The sequence below is a fragment of the Acinonyx jubatus genome, chromosome C2, assembly GCF_027475565.1.
Source record: "Acinonyx jubatus isolate Ajub_Pintada_27869175 chromosome C2, VMU_Ajub_asm_v1.0, whole genome shotgun sequence".
NCBI classification, from domain to species: Eukaryota; Metazoa; Chordata; class Mammalia; order Carnivora; family Felidae; genus Acinonyx; species Acinonyx jubatus.
The window spans coordinates 73876850-73895062 of NC_069384.1; the positions used below are offsets into that span (position 1 = coordinate 73876850).

At 41.6% G+C, this 18213-nt stretch overlaps 1 protein-coding gene across 1 annotated transcript in view; it reads left to right on the plus strand.

Annotated features, from left to right (window-relative positions):
* ATP13A4 (ATPase 13A4) overlaps positions 1-18213 on the plus strand; it is a 196563-nt gene that overhangs the window by 171327 nt on the left and 7023 nt on the right. Inside the window, exons 39-45 of the mRNA XM_053221900.1 lie at positions 716-758; positions 1148-1257; positions 3363-3459; positions 4972-5044; positions 12217-12388; positions 13385-13578; positions 14949-15037. Coding sequence (XP_053077875.1) covers positions 716-758; positions 1148-1257; positions 3363-3459; positions 4972-5044; positions 12217-12388; positions 13385-13578; positions 14949-15037 — 778 coding nt within the window. The remainder of the gene's footprint in view (positions 1-715; positions 759-1147; positions 1258-3362; positions 3460-4971; positions 5045-12216; positions 12389-13384; positions 13579-14948; positions 15038-18213) is intronic.

The window sequence follows — 18213 nt, forward strand, 5'->3', positions numbered from 1 at the left end:
TCATAGGACAGTGTGGAAGACAAGTACAGCAAATCCTATAAATACTGTCAGAGCACTCCTACCTTAAAAAGCACACTATCCATAATCTTTGTCAAGAATTAAAGCCAGCAGGATGCACTCACCCTCAAAGAGCGATCCTGACGCAGGAATATATTTTCTTTCTTCAAAGTCTGGGCATTTGTTAGTTGAGTGACTGCTAAAATGGCAAATTTCCTGCCCTGTTACTATTTACAGCACCAAGTAATTTTCGTTTATTGTTTTAGAAATCAGAAGACACTTTTCCCTACAGCATCTCACTGAATACTCACAACACTTTGTAGGAGAGAAAAATAATGGCCAAAATGGTCAAGTGATCAGGTCAAAGATCTTGATCTGGCTTCAAATCTGGTGCCCTCTCCACTGTGCCATGGTGTTATGTCATAAAATTGTGAACGTCCCATTTTACAGCCAACAAAGCTGCTTTCTAAGCAGTGAAGTACGGGGTCTCCCTGAAATGCTTGGAGTCAGGATGGTGTGCTGGCTTTCCTAATCCACCGGGGAGCTGCTGAGTCACACTTTACTTGTAGTCAAACTGGACCCTTCAGAAAACTCCCTTAAAATAAAGAATCAGAGTGTCCCCTAAGTAACGAAGTTCATTTTATTATTTTTTTAATTAGAGAAATTAGCAGTTAAAATTGCTTTGATTTCCCCTCCAATTGACATGGCTCCCTTTTAGTTACTTTGTAGGTATGTGCGGTGATGGAGCCAATGACTGCGGGGTAAGTAGCTGCCGGTGTGTGGGGCCATGATCACACCAGGACACACCAGGACTTACACTTAATTGCACTTGCCTGGAGTCCTTTAGACATAATATCCCTGGGAGACACTTATCTCCATTCTTCTTGATGGAGGAACTGATGTGGAGGGTTTGGGAGGGTTTTGACCAAGGCCGCACAATGACTCAGTGATCAGTATACTGACTGCTTTGGCCAGATGTCCCAGTGCTGTCTCTTTGTTATGCAATAGGCAGAACAAATTCTGGTCCCCTCCTGGCTCGTGCTTGGGTCCACGGGCCATCCTGTAGCTAGCTTGACAGGCTTTTCCCGTGTGGCCTCAGGAGAGACATCTGTGAGTGTGCAAGCAGAGTAAGCTGACTCTTTGCTTTCAGGCTTTGAAAATGGCTCACGTGGGCATCTCTTTATCAGAACAGGAGGCATCTGTGGCCTCACCTTTCACTTCTAAAACTCCAAACATTGAGTGTGTACCTCACCTTATCAAGTAAGTAGACGCTTTCCACCAGCACTGTTTTAATCTCTCTTGACTTGTAAGTTCAGATCCCATTGTTCGGCCAGGGAAACAACAGGGAAATTTTGTGTCCCTGGGTGGGGTGGGTGCTTTGCAGGACAATGCAGTCAGCCATTCTACTCCTGAGTGGACTTACCAGCAGTTAAAAATAACTGTGGGAGAGTAGTGGCATAATGAAAACCACTCAATAGGTTATTTTTAGAAAATCGGAATCTGGAACTTTTTTTTTAATTTTAAAGTTTGTTTATTTATTTTGAGAGAGAGAGAGAGAGCATGAGCAGGGGAGGGGGCAGAAGCAGGAGAGGGGCAGAGAGAGGGGGAGAGAGAGAATCCCAAGCAGCCTCCATGAGCAAAATGGAGCCTGACTCATGGCTTGAACTCACAAACTGTGAGATCATGACCTGAGCTTAAATCAAGAGTCAGAAGCTTAACCCACTGAGTCACCCAGGCACCCCTGGAATCTGGAACTTGTAACTGCTTTGAAAGTGTTGATCTTATTATTGTTATTTTTACATATATCTCCATAGGTGCTTTATGATGGGGGGTAGAGACAAACTTTCCCTTCCCCGATTGCCCTCTTTTCCTCTTGCCTCTTTATGCTTCTTTGGAATATCCTTCCCATGCCCAGTTTTCAAAATATTAACTCATCTTTGCTGCTTCTACTAAAATCTCCCTTGGTGCTTTATCTGTGCCTCCCAGAAAATGTACTTCTGCTGTATTTTATTGGGATGATAGAGATGGTTAGCACTGTGGCCACTTTGGGTGATTATAACTAGCATGTATTTACAGCTTGTGAAGTGCTTTAATACCCATTATCTTATACTTCCAAACAGGCTGGAGATGTCGGAATGGTCACTGTTTCCTTTTACAAATAAAGAAATGGAGGTTTAGAGAACTTAACTGAGGTTCCCAAGCTCACACAGCCATATAGGATTAGAAATTATGTTAGAACTGATGCTATTTAAATGTTTTCTCTACAAATGTCATACTATTCCCACCACATTAAAATGATGATTTCGCTGGCTCCTCCCAAATTTTTAAAAATCTATGTGTGTGTTTGACAAATGTTTATAGAGCAGGCACTTAGTGCCAGGAACTGGTGGAGACGCTGGAGACCCAGAAGCAAGTAAATCGCGCATTCCTTGACCTCATAAAGCTTTCTTCTGGTGGAGAAGTCAGGCAATAAACACATACACAGATAAATCAAGGGTAATGGGAAAAGTAAGAAGGCGGCTGGGGAGGTGGAACTGGCTGCTGCAGGTGTGTGGCATGCGAAAACCCTTTCTAAGGAGGTGAGAAATGACGAGAAACTACCTTCTGGTAGAGCAAATGACAGCAGCTGAGCCCCAGTACAGGGAAAAGCCCGCTCTGAAATCAGGCTTTGGAATCCCAGGAAAACATTGTGACCAGAAGCAAATTTAAACTCGTTTCTCTCCAATGAAAGTGATAAAAGTGGCATCTCATAAATAATCTATTTTATGCTTTAAATATATACCATTTTACTCAAAGTCCACCAACAGTAACGGAAACAAACACGTTCGTTGTTTTCAGTCTATTTAAATTCGATATATGGTGTATTTGAGCATAGACACTGTTTCAGTGCAGTTTTAGAAAAAGCGGGGATGGCCAAATGATTTGAATGAAATGAAACACCTTCATGAAAATAGCCCCCAAGCCTGCAATCTTATTTAAATTCCTCAGTTTACAGATGAAGAAACTGTGACTGACAGAAGGAAATGACCTTCCAAATTACACTTGTGAGTAGGTACGAGCTCTAGGACGCATCCCCAGGTCCTCTGACTCTGCTCTGACATGATGCCCACAGAGAGCACGAGGCTACCATGCACTCTGGGCTCCCGAACTGGACCAAGGCTGGGGAGCTGGGCCCGGAATTGGTCTTTCCTGAAAGTCTAGTCGTTTAGCATACTGACAGGCAGCTCCCTCGGGCTCGAGGCTGTCCAGTCTGTCAAACTGTTGAATAATCAGGCTTTGGAGTGTTTCTCCTAAGCTCAGCTGAACAACAGAGTCACTGACCTTTCTTTCCATCTCCTTACTCTGTCCTTTCTTTGCTTACACAGGGAAGGACGTGCCGCTCTCGTTACCTCATTTTGCATGTTCAAGTACATGGCACTGTACAGCATGATCCAGTATGTTGGTGTTCTGCTGCTCTACTGGGTATGACTGGTGACCCGAGCTCTTGGTTACAACTGAAACAAGGAGTTTCATCCTCCCAACCTGCAGTGCCTCTTGAGGAAGAGTGCACGTGGGGGAGCTTGGAGGGCCAAGGGCCCCTCTGAAACTACCTTTATGGTGAAAGTAAATCAGAAATAGATGCACACGGGAGAAGCTGAAGGTGTCAATTCTCTGACTCTCTGACAGAGACATTTTGTGTGTAGCAGTAGCTGACGATCAAGGCATAGCACTTTCTCGCGGTTGCTTCTGCCTGCTTGGACGAGGTCTCCATCTTCTCTGTTCCAGTGTGACCCTACCCGAGCGTACCATTCAGTAGCGAGATGATCTGGGACTGGGGAGCTGGTAAATGTTTCAGAGCCGCTCTCCCTGGGACAGCAAGCCCTGGTTATTCATGTTTGCTGATTTCCATGGTGTAAATATGCCCACCATGGCTGGTTTCGAGCTGCCTGCCTGACGTCACTGAGCATGGAGTTGGGAAGAGATGTGCACATAGCATGTCATTATGTAGTACTTGCACCCCCGAGATAGAAGACTTGTAAATATCTTAAAGAACATAGATAACAGCACAATGTAGGAAAAGGATTAGGAAGTGCTGGATTGGGGGTATTTATTAGCTTTGTTTTAGCATAATGTATTTAATGGTAGATTTGTATAATTTCAGGTTCCATAATGGCTGTGTTTAACAGCCAGTTCAAAAAAAAAATCCCTGAAAACTTTGCAGTCGACTCTCATGAGCAAGTATAAGCAGCCTGATGATGATTCGTTAGATTCATCTCTATGTCCTGCCCTCTTGCTTCTGGGCTGAAGGTTTTAGTTTTGTTATTTTCAGATTGCTTATGTCTTTTCCCACTCACAATGAATGAGATGGAGAAGGAGAGGCTGTGCACAGAAATTTGGTCCTATTTTGGAATCCCAACAACTCATGCTACAAACTAGAGTTGAACTTGGGTCATCTTGATCTCCTTTCCACTAAAACGGGGGCAAGGAAGCAAGTTACTTGAAATCAGTAAGATCTTAACCTTTTTTCCCCCCAAGAATATCAAGGATGCCTTATCAGGACTTGCTAATAACACCCAACACTGCAAATAGTGGGTTCAATTATTCTTTTTCCACTGGTAAAATTTGGGTAAGATCACCACACATTTGTCTCTTGTTACTACTGGGAACTCACTGTCTTGTTGTGCCAGACCAAACCCTGACTTTCTGCTAGCAGGTAGAAAAGAGATCAGAGATGGATCTAGTAGAGTAAGACATCTCCCTCAACAGGAGGGTGTTGTACAAAGGACCCAGCCTAGAAAGCACACAAAGGTGGCCTCCTGGTTGGAGAGGGTTTCACAGCCTTATCTTTGGTACTTCCACCAACACAAACAGGACCCTGGCCACACCTTCTTCTTGTAAAATCCCATGTTGCAGGAACAAAAATGAATGCAACTGATGTCAGACTTCATCCAGAGGGTCACAACATTTTTGACCTGCTTTCCTTTTTCTTTTCAGGAGACAAACAGCCTTTCAAATTACCAGTTTCTGTTCCAGGATCTGGCCATCACAACTCTTATTGGTGTAACAAGTAAGACATTTTTGAAACTTTCTTGGCTCTTCCAGAAGGGCTGGTCCACTAGGAGGGACACCAATTGCAGCCTCAGGGATATGGGACTTATGCCCAAAAGTCTATTCAGAGAGGGAAAGAGGAAATAGGAGCCCCATTTGTGAGTCTTGGATTGAAATAAAAGTATTAGCCATGGAAAAGCTGGCTAGTTATTTTTCTGTTTTCCACAAAATACAGGGCTTCCATAATGGTCACTAAACTTATTTATTTATTTGTTTGTTTGTTTATATTTTGGGATAATTTATTGCTTTTCATTTTTTAAAAATATAATTTATTGTCAATTTGGCTAACATACAGTGTGTGCACTGTGCTCTTGGTTTTGGGGTAGATTCCTGTGGTTCATTGCTTACATACAACACCCAGTGCTCATCCCAGCAAGTACCCTCCTCAATGCCCATCACCCATTTTCCCCTCTGTCCACCACTCCTTCCCCCCACTACCCTCAGTTTGATCTCTGTATTTAAGAGTCTCTTGTGGTTTGCCTCCCTTCCTCTCTGTTTGTAACTATCGTTTCCCCCTTCCCTTCTCCCATGGTCTTCTTGTTCAGTTTCTCAAGTGCACTTTGAAAATCAGGAATGCTGTCTTCAGTGTGCTTTCAGGTGTAATTACAGTTAATATATGCCCAGTTTATAGAGGCTGGATAGCTTTTATGCTTTAGATCTTTTTTTTTTTTAAGTTTATTTATTTACTTTGAGAGAGAGAGAGAGAGAGAGAGCAAGTAGGGAAGGAACAGAGAGGGAGAGAGAGGATCCCAAGCAGGCTCCATGCTGTCAGTGCTGACAGGGCTCAATCTCATGAACTGTGAGATCATGACCTGAGTTGAAATCTAGAGTTGGACACTTAACCGACTGAGCCATCCCGGTGCCCCTGTTTAGATCTTTAAATCCTAGCCTTTGGGGATTTTGAATGAAGATTAAAGATAATCTTGCCATTAGGCCACTCCCATTTCCACCTCTTGATTAACATGAATCGTCTTCCCAATTTCCCTGCTGTAGGCTTTCACCCCAACCCATCCACTCCCCACCATCCACCATATTCTCTGCTTTCCTCTCTGTTGCATATAAATGCCAACAGCTCCACTTAAACGTTTAATCCTACCTCTTCCTACCTTCTTGGGGATTTTGTTTCTGTTATAATCTCCTTCTTCACTGTCATCAACTTTTCTCTGGTCTGCTGGATCAGCATATAAATATATTTTCTTATCTTCTACCAGATCTGGTAGTCAACAAAATTATTAGCTATTTATTGAGTGCCTAATTTGTACTACTTACCATAATAGGCACTTAGAACACATCAGTGAAAGGGAAAAATATTTCCTTTCCTTGCATTCTGGTAAAACAACCTGGTTGTTCAAAGACCTGGAGCCATCCTTGGTTTCTCTTTTCTTTATCCTTCACATCCCTTTGGATGGAGCTCCTGTTGGCTCTGCTTTCCGGAGCTCTGTACCCCCTGACACAGAGCCATGTCACCTCCCTTACGGATTCCCACAACAGCCTCACAACTCATCTTGCTTCCCCTCCTCCCCATTTACCTTTCAAAGAGCAGTAAGAGTGTTAATTTTGAAAAGTAAATTTTATTGTCACCTACTTGCTTAAAATGCTCTAGCCCCTGCCTGCTTCTGCTTCACTTACAACCACATTGTTACATTCTTATCTCAGGCACCAGGGTCTTCTTGTCACTTGAGCGTTGTCAAGCTTGTGATCACCACAGTACCTTTGTTTTTGCTCTTTTCTTTGCCTAAAACACTCTCCTTTTCCATCTTTATATGGCTTTGGTTTTTTCTTATTCAGATCTTAGCTCAAATGTCACCACCTCAGGAAGTTCACTTTAAGTAGTCACCAAGCCAATTTTTCTCTATTACACAATTGTGCTCTATTTTTTTTTTTAGTTCCCAAGTTTTATTCAAGATTTCATACAAAATGTTCCAGATAAATGAGTTTTAATCCACCTCTTCCTCCTCTTTCTCATCCTGGTTAATCCGGAAGTAACACAGTTTGTAACTCTCTTTGCTGTTAGCAACTACTAGCAAGGAATCACAGGGATTATTCTTCAGATATATTTTTTAGGTTTATTTCTTTATTTTAAGAGAGAGAGAGGAGGGGAGGGGGGGAGAGAGAGAGAGAGAGAGAGAACATGCACAAGTGGGGAAGAGGCGGAGAGAGAGGGAGAGAGAAACAATCCCAAGCAGGCTCCACACCGTCAGTGCAGAGCCCCATGTGGGGCTCAAACCCAGGAACCATGAGATCATGGCCTGAGCCTAAGTTGTATGCTTAACCAACTGAACCACTCAGGTGCCCCCTTCAAATATTTTTTTGGTGAGTTATTTCGAACACCATTTGGAAAAAAAGCACCTCAGAAGTTACTGTAATCTTGTTTTTGTTCCTTTCAGTGGTTAGAGCCCCTCCAACTGAGATTCCCAGATTTCCATTCATTTTGATTCTCTCTTGAACAAACTGCTCAAAATTGGCAGCCTCCATGATTCCCTCTTCTCCAGGGTGGGTGCAGTCAAGGGCAAACTTCATAACTTGCTGCTGCTTCTTCCGTTTTCTTTTTTTTTTTTTTTTTTTTTTTGCCCCCTTTCACCAGAAACTTTTTCATGGGCACCAAGGTTGCAGTGGAGGCAGAAAGCACAATTGTGCTCTATTTGTGTGTGTGTGTGGGGGGGGTGCCCTTCACAATCTGAAGTTATGATTTTATCTGTGTTTTTATTTGCGTCTTCCTGCCTCCCCTCTCCCAGAGTGTGTGCGTTGTGAGAACAGCACCTTGTCTATCTTGACTACTGCTGTGTTCCCTGTAATTCTGACAGTGTCAGGTGTATCCAAGGGGCTCAAATCTCTCGAAAGAACACCCTCTGGAAAGAACACTCAAGTCTCTGGAAAGAATTAAGAGAATTCTTCTTATGAAGCCAAGCCTATCTCTATGTAACTTGCACCCATCCCAGTTCTGCGATTTAGGGTGGCAAAGAGCCATCTATGTTTTCTCCCTAGATCAGTCTTTCTTCCACATTTTTGAAAACAGCCCTCATTTCTGCTCTAATTGTTCTCTGTTTAGTAACAAGCATCTCCATATATTTCTCTATATTTTGATAAATAACTTGATTATTTTTTGTTCTTATGGTTACTAATATATATTCATTATAAAACAAAGACGGAAAACATTGCAAGATATAACAAAGGAAAAAAATCCATCTTTATCCTACCATTCAGAACTAACAAATTAAAGCATTCTGTATGTATATAGATGAAGAAATTTGCATTATGTTCTGTATATAGTTGTGCGTACATTTTCTTCATTTAACTTTGTCATAAATTTTCATGTCATTAAATATTTTCTTTTTTATTGTGGTAAAATATACATAACATAAAATGTGCCATTTTCACCATTTTTAAACAGATAGTTCAGGGGCATTAATTACATTCACAGTTTTGTGCAATCATTGCCACTCTTTACTTACAAATTTTTTACATCTCCCCAAACAGAAACTCTGTACTCATTAAGTAATAGCTCTCCGTTGTTCTGTCAGTGCAGAGCCCAATGTGGGGCTTGAAACCATGAACTGCAAGATCATGACCTGTGCCCAAGTTGGACGCTTAACCGACTGAGCCACCCAGGTGCCCCTACAGCCTTTTATATTTGCTCAAATAGTTACTTTTTAAAAATGTTTTTATTTTTTATTTTTATTTATTTTTGAGAGAGAGAAAGAGAGACAAAGCACGAGTGAAGGAGGGCCAGAGAGAGGGAGACACAGAATCTGAAACAAGTTCCAGGCTCTGAGCTGTCAGCACAGATGTTGAACTCACAGACTGTGAGATCATGATCTGAGCCAAAGTCAGATGCTTAACCAACTGAACTACCCAGGCGCCACTCAAATAGTTACTTTTACTGGACAAAAGAAAGAATGCCAATGAAGAGGTAGAAATTATAAAAAGGATTCTTTAGAAAGAATTTCTTTTGGCTCCTTTTCATATTTTCTGTCTTTTTATTGACAGTTTCATTTTGTTCATACATTGTTTCCTAATTTCTTTGAGCATATTTGAAAGAGTTGTTTTAGGGGCGCCTGGGTGGCTCAGTCAGTCGAGCGTCCGACTTCGGCTCAGGTCACGATCTCATGGTTTGTGGGTTCGAGCCCCACGTCGGGCTCTGTGCTGACAGCTCAGAGCCTGGAGCCCGCTTCAGATTCTGTGTCTCCCCCTCTCTCTGCCCCTCTCCTGCTCATGCTCTGACTCTCTCTGTCTCAAAAATAAATAGAAACATTAAAAAAAAAAGAGAGTTGTTTTATAAATTTTTTTTAACATTTATTTATTATTGAGAGACAGAGACAGAGCATGAGCGTGGGAGGGGCAGAGAGAGGGGGAGACACAGAATCCGAAACAGGCTCCAGGCTCTGAGCTGTCAGCACAGAGCCCGACGTGGGGCTCGAACTCACAAACCACGAGATCATGACCTGAGCTGAAGTCAGACGCTTTACTGACTGAGCCACCCAGGCACCCCTGAAACAGTTGTTTTAAAGTCTTTGTCTAACATATCATATGACTTCACTCATATGAGGACTTTAAGATACAAAACAGATGGACATAAGGGAAGGGTAGCAAAAATAATATAAAAACAAGGAGGGGGACAAAACATAAGAGACTCTTAAATATGGAGAACAGAGGGTTACAGGAGGGGTTATGGGAGGGGGGATGGGCTAAATGGGTAAGGGGCATTAAGGAATCTACTCCTGAAATCATTGTTGCACTATATGCTAACTTGGATGTAAATTAAAAAAATAAATTTAAAAAAAAGCTGGGATTTAGAAAAAAATAATCAAAGTCTTTGTCTAGTAAGTCCAGTGTCTGGGTGTCCTCAGAGGTTATTTCTGTCAACTTATTTTGTTCTGCTGAATATTATAATGTCGTAACTCTGGAAATCCAGATAACTCTGGAAATCCCCCTTCCCCAGGATTTGACGGCTTTTGTTCTGCTAGTTTTTGAAGGCTGTCATAGTCTGTTTGTTTGGTGACTTTCATAAACTATTTTTTGCAGACTGTATCAGTTGCCACGTATGGTCAATGAAATCTCTGTTCCTTTAGCTTTTGTTTAGCTAGTGTTTTTGACAGAGATTTTCTTGACTTCCATGAGTGTAAAACCATGAACAAGGAACAACCTCTCCCAGTCTTTGCACATTTGTTCTGTGCTGGGGCCCTTCAACACTCAGCCAGGCTTGTGCTGAGTGCAGAGATCATCCAGAGCTCAAAACTGAGGGGCTGTTCCAGTCTTTCCTGAGTGGGTAACTTGCCTTAGGTGTGTGCATGGTTTTCTATAGTCCCCAAAGTACACATATGTTTTTGAAAGCCATAATTTTCCAAAGAAATGTTCTTTAGCTTTTCTTTATCATAGCTATTATTTTATGTCTCAACTGCCATCTTTTGCCCCAGGTGATTGTGGGTAGTTGGTGAGCCTTACAGTTGTTTTCAAGCAGTGGATGCTGCTGCCCTGAGTTCAGTCTTGCATTAGGTGAAACAGAGATGAGCGCCTTGCACCAGTCCTTCAGGTACCCCCAGACAGGTTAGAACGGACATACCCAATGGATGCAGTTTGCTCTTCCTCTCTGTGACCAGAGACCAGAGTCCTCCACTGGGAGGGCCAATGACTGACTTTGAGATTGCCACTGAGCTGAGGAGGGGTAGGGCAACGGCAAGTACAGATGTCACAAAGCTTTCCTACCATTTTTAAGTTGCCTTTTTCTTGATTCAGCATTTGTTTGACTGCTGTAAACCTTTGTTGTTCAGAGTTCTGACAAAGTTAGTTTTGATAGTTTCTGCTTGTTTTTCAATGTTTCTGTGAAAGGATGGGAACTTAGGGCTGTCTGCTCTGCCATTTTTTCCGATGTCACTTCTCATTTTGTCATTAAATGTTTTTTTAAGTTTATTTAATTTATTTTACTTAAGTGTATTTATCTGAGAATGAGAGAGTGAGCAGGGGAGGGACAGAGAGAGAACAAATCCCAAGCAAGCTCCACGCCGTCAGTGCAGAGACCAAGGCGGGGCTCGAACTCACGAACCACGAGATCATGACCTGACCCGAAATCAAGAGTCAGATGCTTAACCAACTGAGTCACCCAGGTGTCCCATTGTCACTGAATATTTATAAAGCATTGCTTCTTAGCGACTGCCTGTTGTTTCATTATGTAGATGTACCATAGTTTACTGTAAGTGATGCACTAAAGAACATCTTTCTACATCTCTGATATTTTTAGCTTAAGACAAATTTCCAGAAATGGAATAACCATGTCAAATGTTATGAACATTTTCCGGTGTTTTCATATTTATTGCCAAATTGCCCTGCAGAAAGTTTGTGTCAGTGTACGTTTCCAGAAGCAGTGTATAAGAGTGTACGTTTCCAGAAGCAGTGTATAAGAGTGTACGTTACCATCATGCCCTCACCTATAATTTGATGGACTTTGCCTATTTAATAGGCAAAACTGAACCACAATTTCTTTATCCATTTATCAGTTGATGGACATTTAGGCTTTTGCCACAATTTGGCTATTGTTGAGAGTGCCGTGGCAATGAGAAAGAATGAAATATGGCCCTTTGTAGCAACGTGGATGGAACTGGAGAGTGTGATGCTAAGTGAAATAAGCCATACAGAGAAAGACAGATACCATATGCTTTCACTCTCATGTGGATCCTGAGAAACTTAACAGAAACCCATGGGGGAGGGGAAGGAAAAAAAAAAGAGGTTAGAGTGGGAGAGAGCCAAAGTATAAGAGACTCTTAAAAACTGAGAACAAACTGAGCGTTGATGGGGGGTGGGAGGGAGGGGAGGGTAGGTGATGGGCATTAAAGAGTGCATCTTTTGGGATGAGCACTGGGTGTTGTATGGAAACCAATTTGACAATAAATTTCATATATTAAAAAAAATAGCCAAAACCGAAAGCATTTCATGATTGTTTTTGTCTTCTCCCTTAAGAATTGCTCCTATGACTTGAGTTTGAAGCCATTCATTGTATTTTGTTCCCTCAAAACCCTGATGTACTCCAGTTTGTCAGTTTCCTTGGCTGTGTGGGCCCAAGAATTTACACTGTTCTTCTGATGAAGAATACAGTATTTTCCTTCTCTCACAAACATAACACTTGAATTTATTTTGTAGTGAATTTGAATGGTGCCTACCCCAAGCTGGTGCCCTTCAGGCCTGCAGGACGGCTGATCTCCCCACCTCTGCTGCTCTCTGTGATTCTCAACATTCTTCTCAGCTTAGCCATGCACATTGTGGGCTTCATTCTGGTTCAGAGGCAGCCTTGGTATTCCATGGAGATGCACAGGTACTATCACAGCTCTGATGCCAGCTTCTCACATCCTAATTTCCATCAAACACGGTCTGGCCCTTATGACAAGAAGCAAAGGGTTCTTCATTCTTCTGGAGGCGTTGGCTTTCTTTCAAGTCCCTTGGGGAATTTTCCAGTGATCTTCTCTCCTCTGTAGCACAGTTTGAGGATATTATCCATTGGCACTTACTTTTGCCTGTCTTGTGTGATAATGATCCATGACCTTCTTTTACACCTAGGGTGACCATGCGTTATAAGTTGCCCAGGCAGCCCCAGTTTGAGCCTGATATCCCAGTGAAATTTTTTAAATTAATTAATCATTGAAGTATATTTGGCATACAATGTTACATTAATAACAAGTTATCAATTCGACCATTCTATACACCATTCCTTGCTTACCATGATATGTGGTGCCCATCTGTCACCATATATTAATATGCTATTTTTGATTACAGCTCCTATGCTGTAATTTGCATCCCCATAACATTCATTTTATAACTGGAAGTTTGGACCTCTGAATCCCCTTTATCTATTTTTCCCACCCCTTCCACGCATGTCTCCTCTGGCAACTACCGGTTTTGCTGATGCTACTAGTCTTTTCCTTTCACATTCAAATATGCTCCTGTTGGATGATAAATTATATGGTCACCCTATTTATCAATATTCAAAGATCTTAAGCCACAAGAGGAAAAACTCATGGCTTACTCATCTTTTTCCCACATAACCTTACTACACATGAAGGGTACCCAAATTATTGAATAAATAACTTGTCTATCTATCTATCTATCTACCTATCATCTATCTATCTTTTATCTATTCATCTATCCAAAATATAGATCTATCTGTGTTGGTTTCTTTCCCCTTATTTCTCAGTATATGCTTTCCCAAAGTGTAGGTAATTACAAAAGCACTGAGGGCATGGAATCCTGTAGTTACCAGTGCTCCATAAAGACCTGTCATCTTCGTTCATTACCTTTTTTGTTTCTTTTTTAGTGCCTGCACAGTGCAAAATGAAAGCATCTCAAAGTTAACCATTTCTCCCACTGCTCCAGAAAAAATTGGAAGTAATGGTGCCTTCACAAGCTTCGAAAATACTACCATATGGTTCTTGGGAACAATCAACTGTATCATCGTGGCTCTTATTTTCTCTAAAGGAAAACCATTTAGGCAGCCCATATATAAAAATTGTGAGTAGCGTTGTACCAGATCAGAGGTGATGGGTCATCAGAAGGAACAGACATGCCCAGGTCACTCGGGGAGCAGCAGCGGAGTTGATGCTTATCTGGAGCCCTTGACTTTATACTCCAGGGCTCTATAAACACATTTGGCAGCCTCATTCTTTGCTCCTTTCCTCAAAGCTGCATTAAATTCTAGGGCTTCTTCCTCTACCTCTTTCCTTCACCGGAAGTTTGTCTCCAGGTGTCCTTTCATGGCACCACTGTAAATTGGGACGAGTCACTTATTTCCTCACGTGTCAGTACTTGTCGGAATTCATCTGGGAGGAGGTGGAGAGAGAGAAGTGTCACAACACTCAGTTGGAACATGTCTCCTGCCATGAAGACAATGGTTAAGATGGCATTGTGTGGTTGGCAGCCTGGGAGGGGGTCCAGCCTGAAGGAACCTGGCTATGGTAATTGTGGAGGCTCTTGGCCAAAGTACATGCTACCTCCTTACATTCTGGACTGGAGTGCGGTGTGTGTTAGGAGAAGTGGGTGACCTGGTTACCCTGTGGAACATTCATTTGTATACATCCCTACCTCTCAAATTGGGAACATTTAATTAATTAATTATTTAGTTAATTATTTTTACCTTTACTTATTTATTGAGAGAGAGAGAGAGAGAGAGAGAGAGGGAGAGCATGAGCACTGGAGGAGCAGAGAGAGAGAGCGAGAGAGAGAATCCCAAGCAGGCTCCATGCTGTCAATGCAGAGCCTGATGTGGGGCTCGAACCCATGAACTATGAAATCGTGATCTGAGGCGAAATCAAGAGTTGGATGCTTTAACAACTGAGCCACCCAGGCACCCCTATTGGGAAAATTTAGAAGCATAAGTTGAAGGATCAATGTCCTCATAAGAATTAGTTTATTTAGAGAAAATTATTTTGCCTTTCTCCTTCTTGGGATGAGAAAGCAGTCAAATGCTTACCTCTACATTACTGCAATTTAAATATTTGTTTATTTACAGCCCTCTTTTTTTTCCAGAATAGAATTTGAAGCAGGGGATTTGCATTAAAAAGACTTGGATACTTAACTGTCTTCAAGGCTTTTTTTGAAAATACATTAGGTCAAAATTGCTCTCTCTATATTTCCCACTTTTATCAATTGAAACTTACAACATGCATGTGAAAATTTCCATCTGCTTCAAGGACATGCATAGAAATTGTGGAGGTGAGACCCATTGCATAGAAATGAGTACTTTCCATTTATTATGCTGTGTTTGGATGTAGGAATCAAGTAAGCTTAATCAGTGTTAATCTAGAATATGTCTGTCAATAGATGTGAAACGCCGTATATACTCCAATTTCTCTAAATGATAGCTTGTGTTCTTATTTCCTCAGATATATTTGTCCTTGTGCTGGTCATACAGCTGGGTGTGTGTCTATTCATTCTATTTGCTGATATTCCAGAATTATACAGGCGTTTGGATGTAAGTCTTATCTCTGGGCTATGATGATGGTTTACTGTTATATAATACCCTGGACTGCAAGAAGCAGGTCACGGTGGCAAGTGACATGGACTCGTGACACTGATTATCCTTTTGGAATAATAGTAGAGTTAAAAAAGAATACTACATTTATTTGTATTTTTTTAAATTTAAGCCAGCCAGGAAATAAGATTCTGTCTAGTCTTGATTTCAAATATTTCAGAAGCATTGACCATTTTTCTTTTAAAAGATCCCTGTAAGGATGGAAAAATCTATATACACACACTGTTTCAAGCGTAAGAAATTTTTTTCCCCTAAGCGCTTCTGTTTTGAAGCTGTTGAAAACAGTTTGCCTGTAACACTTTTTCTGTTAATTCTCAAATCTGTACTTACATCTTTAAAAAAAAAATCTCTATAATAAAGACGTGTTTGTATGTTCATACTTAATGTCTGCAAAACTTGTTTGCAAAGAGCCATAACTTACCTCTGAACTCTCTTAGAGTGTGTAATTTTGAGGCAAATGTCAAAATCTATGAGACAATTTTTACATATACAAGCTAGGGGAAATGTGTATGTCAATTCCTTTAACCTATACTTTTGAATTAGAAGTTTATTATTACCAAATGTCCTTTAGACCAATAAATAGAATACAGAAGAGATGGTAAAAGGGAATGGACTTTTTTTACTTAGTGCTACGTGAGCCTGCCTGCCCACCTCTCCAACTCAAACACACGTGTCATGAAGGCCAAGGTCCTATCTTATTCAGTTTCATATTACCAGTGCCTAACATAACCCATGGCACGTAAGGGCAGTAAATGACTGATCCTTGTAGATCAGGTTCCTAAATGGAGATGAGCACTGGAAGCTCACAGTTCATTGCAAACCAGCAAAACCTTCACCGACCCTTCTTGACACGTGACATACAAACTCATGTCTACATTCGGTTTTCCTTGTGATAATTGTATCACTGTGGTTAACAGCGTAATTGCCACTATTGTTAAATATGTTCATGAATTTGAGTAAGCAGTCATGGAGATAGTCTTTGGCTGCTAGACTTCTAAGTGAGCTAAAACTTCTTAATCCTGCAGAAGTTAGGGTTAAGATATGTTGGGTTTAGTCACACTCTTTAAGAGGAAAGAGTCTTACAGAGAGGCTGATTCCTCTGGTACAACAAAATAGGGAGCCTATTTAGTTTTGGGGGGACCTGTGTGGGGTCATTGCCAACATGACTGCCAAGGAGTCTGCAGAGAATTATTGCTCACCCTAAAAATAATTATTTTTCTTCTTATTACATAAAATTGTGGGTACATTCTAGAAAATGTGAATATGCAGGCAGAGAAAATTATAACAGTATTCACTCTATCCTTCCATCTTTGAAACTTTGTATATTATAAAAGTCCATTGACTGATTTATGCAGTTTACTTTAAATGGAATCATGCTGTTTTGTAACCTAGTTATTGCTCATTTTAAAAAAAAAAATGCATTTTTTTAAAAAATAGAGATACATTCACAACGTTTAATATTCAAAAGTTAAAAAGTTCTGTCCTCTCATCCTTTTTCCCCTGCTACCAGGTCTCCTCTCTGGAGGCTACTGATGACAACACTTTATTTTATACACTTTTATTTTTATACACATATTTTATACATATGCCTACACACACACACACACACAGACACATATATATACTTCCTTTTTTTAATTTTTTTAAATGTTTATGCATTTTTTGATAGAGACAGAGCGTGAGTGGGTGAGGGGCAGAGAAAGAGGGAAACACAGAATCCGAGGCAGGCTCCAGGCTCTGAACTGACAGACATAGCCTGATGCAAGGCTCGAACTCACGGACCGTGAGATCATGACCTGAGCCGAAGTCAGATGCCCAACCGACTGAGCCATCCAGGCGCCCCATATATATATTTCTTATATGTGTATTCTGCCGCATTCTTACACAAATAGCAGACTATTAAATTTGTCCAGGTCTTCTGAGCTGAAGATGGCAAAATGAGATGAGACGTGTGAGCAAGCTATGGAGGAAATGCCTGTAGGGGCAAAAAGACGAGGAAGCCCAAAGAGAAGGGGAGGGTGGCACCTTATGGTGTAGGTCTGACCCCCATGAAGGAGTGACGGAAGGAGGGCCAGAGGGGTAGGGTTTCAGATTGCAGTGCAGTTCTAAGAAAGCCCAGCCACAGTTGCCCATCACAGGTATCTAGTATCTTATAAGAATGAGTGTGATTAGAAGACCTGCCATCCTCAGGTATTAGCTGTGAGCAACTCATGAGGAGTGTGGGCTCAGGGTAGATGTGGTGGGAGATTCCAAGGGTAGCACTGGAGCACCTGCTACTTACTCTCCTGACAGGAGACCCTCATGGGGCATGCCCATGGCTGCCCCGACCACACACGGTTCCGCACCACGATCTTTCATGTTACAGTGTATTTTGGTAATTGTCCCACGACAGTACATAGAGCTTCCTCATTCCTCTTTTTATGTTAATATATTGTTTCAATATACATATATGTACCATAATTTATACGCAGCCCCCGTTGATAGACATTTAGGTTGCTTCCAATGTTTTGCTATTCCAAACAAAGCTGCAATAAAATAACTTTATACATATACCATTTCAGGCATGTACGAGTCTGTCTCTAGGATAAACTCCCGGAAATGGTTTTCCACTTTTAATTTCAATGGCATTGCCCTCCATAGAGTTGTACCAGTTTATAATCCCCCCAGTGTAGAAGGCAGTATATGAGACAGTGCCGGGTACAGCAGTGTGCACTTGGTTTCATTTGATCCATCCATCCATTCATTTATCTAGCCAAACATCCATTCCCATCCAGCTCCACTTGCCCCACTGGTGAGTACCCTTGTCATGGCACCATCTGTGCAGCCGTGCACACAGCCCTGAGGGTAAAGCCCTGGCTCGGGGCTGCAAAGCAGGGCTCAGCTGAGGGGAGATGTGGCACCAGAGAGACAAGGGCAACACTGCCCCTGTCACATTCGACTTGTGTACCATCAGAGCCTCCTGGGAATAGAGCCACATTCCTGTATTCCCTCATAAAAGCGAGCAACGCAAGCAAACAAAAACACTTTTATCAAATTTGTCAAATTTTGATCGAATTGATTTGGGGAAATTGAGAAATTACAGGGGCGCCAAAAAATAAAAAGGAGAAGAAAGAAAG